This window comes from Miscanthus floridulus, chromosome 10 (assembly GCF_019320115.1).
Source record: "Miscanthus floridulus cultivar M001 chromosome 10, ASM1932011v1, whole genome shotgun sequence".
Lineage (NCBI taxonomy): Eukaryota > Viridiplantae > Streptophyta > Magnoliopsida > Poales > Poaceae > Miscanthus > Miscanthus floridulus.
Genome location: NC_089589.1, coordinates 23,004,434 through 23,008,766, shown reverse-complemented (window position 1 = coordinate 23,008,766; position 4,333 = coordinate 23,004,434). Strand labels below are relative to the sequence as shown.

The 4,333-nt window shown below is 44.5% G+C and overlaps 1 protein-coding gene across 1 annotated transcript; it reads left to right on the top strand.

Moving 5' to 3' along the window:
* The first annotated feature begins 2,611 nt into the window (after window positions 1-2,611).
* Window positions 2,612-3,415, top strand: LOC136488205 (probable disease resistance protein RXW24L). Its single transcript, XM_066485214.1, has one exon. It carries the CDS (start codon window positions 2,612-2,614, stop codon window positions 3,413-3,415), a length of 804 nt encoding a protein of 267 aa, XP_066341311.1.
* The last annotated feature ends 918 nt before the right edge of the window (window positions 3,416-4,333 follow it).

Sequence of the window (4,333 nt, the reverse complement as noted above, 5' to 3'; positions counted from 1 at the left end):
GCATGATGTGCATTTATGGTTTTTCTAGTTTGCTCTAACTAACCATTCCCACAAATAGTTTTGCAACCTAGAGCCAATTCTATGAACTAGTCTAAACCTAAATTCAATCCTACCACCTGCTAGGCTCCAGCAATGCAGGCCGGGCCTATTTGGTTGCCTAGGAAGGGCATATAGATTGGGTCCAACAATGCACCCAACACCCCTAAGCCTGTTTTACTGGAAACGACCTCTATAGACATTTCCATGAAGCCCGATTTGACTAGCACATGTCTCACCTCAAGGCCATCGGTCCCTGCCACCTCACCTCTAGTCCCTTAGTCCCCGCTTGGTACCCCGCCGTTGAGCACCATCCGGAGAGCATGACAAGGACTGAGCACCTGCCAAAGAGGAGAGGAGCGCCAAGAACCCAGGCCGAGCACCACATTGGAACCCTCCATAGAGGAGGGCGACCTCAACATCATGGTCAGAAGCATTGGCCTTAAAACTTGAGGACATCATGGTCGGAGGCGGTCGATAGCACCAGTTGGCTCGGCACTCGTGCTAGCTCTGCACAAGGTACCTCGGCCCCTACCTACGATTACATCACCACCATTGCACCCGCAATACTCCGTCCTCGTGCTCAACTGCTTCTTCCTACTTTGGCCTGAGTGTGGGAATGGCGTAGGTGCCCGCCTGTGAGCGGGTAGAGGAGCATGCTGGCAATAGAGATGGTTTGGCATGTGGCTGACCACCTGTTCGATAGAATGTCTCAAAGAGGTAACTTACTAGCACAAAGATGGGTGATTATATACAAGGCAAACTAGAAATCCAGTCACACCATTTCTTGTGCATGCTAAGCTAACCAATGTAACCTAGGCTTAGTTGGCTAGCTGAGCCAGGTCTTAAACATGAATCAAACACAAATACTCTCCCTGTCATGGTGTTTTACTTGCGATAGAAAGCTCCTAGCTAACCTAAGGCTATCCCTTGAATTATGAAGTTTCACCACCGCCACCTGGCTCTTCTAGTTCCTTGACCCTGTATACACTATGGATCTTCTCCAAACTAGGGGGGTCTCCTTGTCCTTTGCACACAGACAAGGGCGGGTTCAGGGTGGGGCTCGGTGGGCTGTAGCCCCCCCATGGGCAACAAATACAAGGAGGATATCGGCCCAACTCGCTCTCAATTCAGCCCAAAATCCCTATGAAAGCCCAACTCAAAGCCTTTTCCTGTTATTTAGCCCCCCCCCCCCCCCCCCCGCCCCGGGCTGATTTTGGATCCGCCCCTGCACACAGATACGCCACCACTCCACACCAAGAATGGATGATCACCGTCTCAAAGATGTTCAAACTAAAGGGTACTAAGACACACACAAGCAAGTGAAAGGCAAGTTCATATACATAGCCCATCTGCAATAACCACCGGAAAAGTCCGTCAAATTTTTTGTAAACACTGGAATGATTTATTGTCTTCAAAAGATCCATCACAAGATCATACGGTGTTACTAGCTATTGAACTACTTGTTTACTTTTTCCAATTGTTGGACGATACATTGTTTGATTTTTTTAATTAATATCGCCGGGTCATCTGGTGCTTGCAAACACATTTAGTCACTCCACTGGACCACACCGGATGATCCGCCAACTTCACGGTTCATTTCGCTGGGTGGTTCAATGCTCTATGCCTACTAGGGCTACACAGTGGCCAGGTCTTTGGTCATCATCAAATGATCCATGCTTCTGCCTTTCTACTGGATCGTCCCATACTCAAGCAAGGAAATTTTTTCGTAGGCACTTCTATCTTCAATTGTCAGGTGCATATATTTCTCCCATCGCCAGACTGTCCAACATGTGCTTCTTCAGCGCACCAAGTACTTTTTGCCCCATTTCATCGCCGGTTTTCACGCCAATTTCTTTTCTTCCACACCTAGGACCTATTTTCAGTTATCTAACATATATTTAACATATATATTAGTCCTTGGCTTGCATTGTCATCTAAATCACCAAAACTCAAAGATGCGATAATGGGCACATTATCCTTACAATGTCCCCATTTTTTATGATTGATGACAACACAAGCAAACCAAGCATAATACTAGATAGAATGTAAACAAATGAAATACATATGCAACAGGCTTACCATAACTTCCCTGTTCTCTCCCCCTCTCTATTTTTCTGTCCATTCACTTTCTTTCTTTCTTTCTTTCTTTCTTTGTTTCTTATTATTGTTAGATATGTTACTTATCTTCCACACACAAACATACTCACACGCAGGTTGAGATTGGTGTGACTCCTTTCAGATTTTAGGTGCCAAGTATATATAGCAACATCATCCATAGATCAAACGTTCAAATATTTACATCTTCTACTCACTAATTTTTCAGCTCCGTGCTTTTATCTTGTTACTATGTAACAGATCTGGTACCAAAGCCAGGCCCTTCAATTATCATTTTGTGATTAGTTGCAACATTCCCTACTATCAACTCTGTTCTAGTACTTATCTAGTGCTACAGTTTTGCCATTTGAGTAGTGCCCATGTTACGGGGCCTTAATGCGTTCAGCATCTTTAAACAAACCACATTATCAAAAAATGACATTTTATCTAATCTTGATTTTCTGGATACCAAACAACAATGGTGGCGGTATTGGATGCTTTAGCATCATACCTCCAAGACATGTTGTTGGAGATGACTAAAGAAGAGGTGCATCAGCTGTTGGGTGTCCCTGATGAGATAACGAAGATGGACATCAAGCTCGGGGACCTTAAGAGGTTCCTTGCCGATGCTGACAAGAAGAACATCATCGATGAGAGTGTACAATCATGGGTGAGAGAGCTTAGGAATGTCATGTATGATGCCGGCAACATCCTTGATTTGTGCCAGCTCAAGGCCACGGGAAGGGGTCCAAGCATGGATATGGGCTGCTTCAATCCCTTGCTATTTTGTATGAGAGATCCTCTCCATGCTCATGACATTGGTAATCGCATAAAAAATCTTAATGAGAGGCAAGATGACATTGAGAAGTGTAGCAAAACATTTAACTTCATTAACCTTGCATCTTATGAGGATAGCAGGCAAAAGTTAGAATCCTCTCGTCGTGCTAGGCGTGAGACAACGGGGGAGGATGAGTTAGGTGTTGTTGGTGAGAAGATTGAGGAGGACACAAGAAATCTTGTGGATTTGCTCACAAAGAAGGAGAAAAATATACATGAACACACAAAAATTACGGTCTATGATATTGTGGGAGTTGGAGGGATCGGCAAAACCACCCTTGCCAAGAAGATCTTCAACAATGATATCATCAAACTAGAATTTGAACAGAGAATATGGTTGAGTGTCAATCAAGAATTTAGCGACATTGATCTATTGGAGAGAGCTATAAATGAAGCGCAAGGAGACCATCAAGCAGCAAGAAACACAAAGGCTGCACTAATGTGAACCCTGAAGGAAGCCTTGCAGGGGTGCAAGACACTATTGGTGATGGATGATGTCTGGGACCACCATGCATGGGAGGGTGTCCTCAAAACTCCATTATTAAGCATCCTAGCTCAAGGTAGTTGTGTCCTCGTTACCACAAGACATGAGATGGTCGCTAAAGGCATGATGGAGGAGGTGCCCTACCACCATGTCGACAAATTAGAGCAAGAAGATGCCTGGTCTTTGCTCAAGAAGCAGGTTCGTAGAAGTTAATTTATAGATTTATTTTGTTACAGATTCATGCCTGCACATTTGCTTCACTACCTATTTAGATGTTGGTAATCTTGCGCATGTGACTCACATTTGCTTCACCATGCTTCACTATCTATTTATAAAATTGTGTCCTAAGAGGGATCATTTCACTCATCAAAATGATGTGTCACTCTTACAATCCACATAACGAAACTCTATACTAAGAATGCCCTTATGCACTTGGTTGTACAAAATTGTTAAGGGCTATAAATGAACCTAGACATTTATTTGTCTTAGCATTAATATTAGAAATCTAGGGTTTGTAATCCAGTTTCAAAACACTACTACACAAACATTATCTCCGTCGGCTTGAAAACCACCGCCACCACTGGTTTTGCGGTTCGGCAGTGATGCTCACCTTCATCACCGCCACATTGAAACCGATATTGAAAATTGAATAAAAATAATTAAAAAGTACACATGTCATGTGTGCCTGTAGTCGTCTATGCTGGTCTGCGCCAGCTGCCCCAAGTGGCGAGGATTGTGACATCGAGGTCCATCTCTATGTTGGGTGGTGTCCGCCATGCTGCCGAGGACCATGGGTGGTGTCTGCCACCCGCGCCGATGGTAGATCCAGTCTTAGGGCCGCGGTGGTACCGTGGAATAGAGAGAGGGCCGGGAGGGAGT

Coding starts and splice junctions, on each gene's coding strand:
- LOC136488205 (XM_066485214.1), top strand. CDS start 2,612: ATGGTGGCGGTATTGGATGCTTTAGCATCATACCTCCAAGACATGTTG.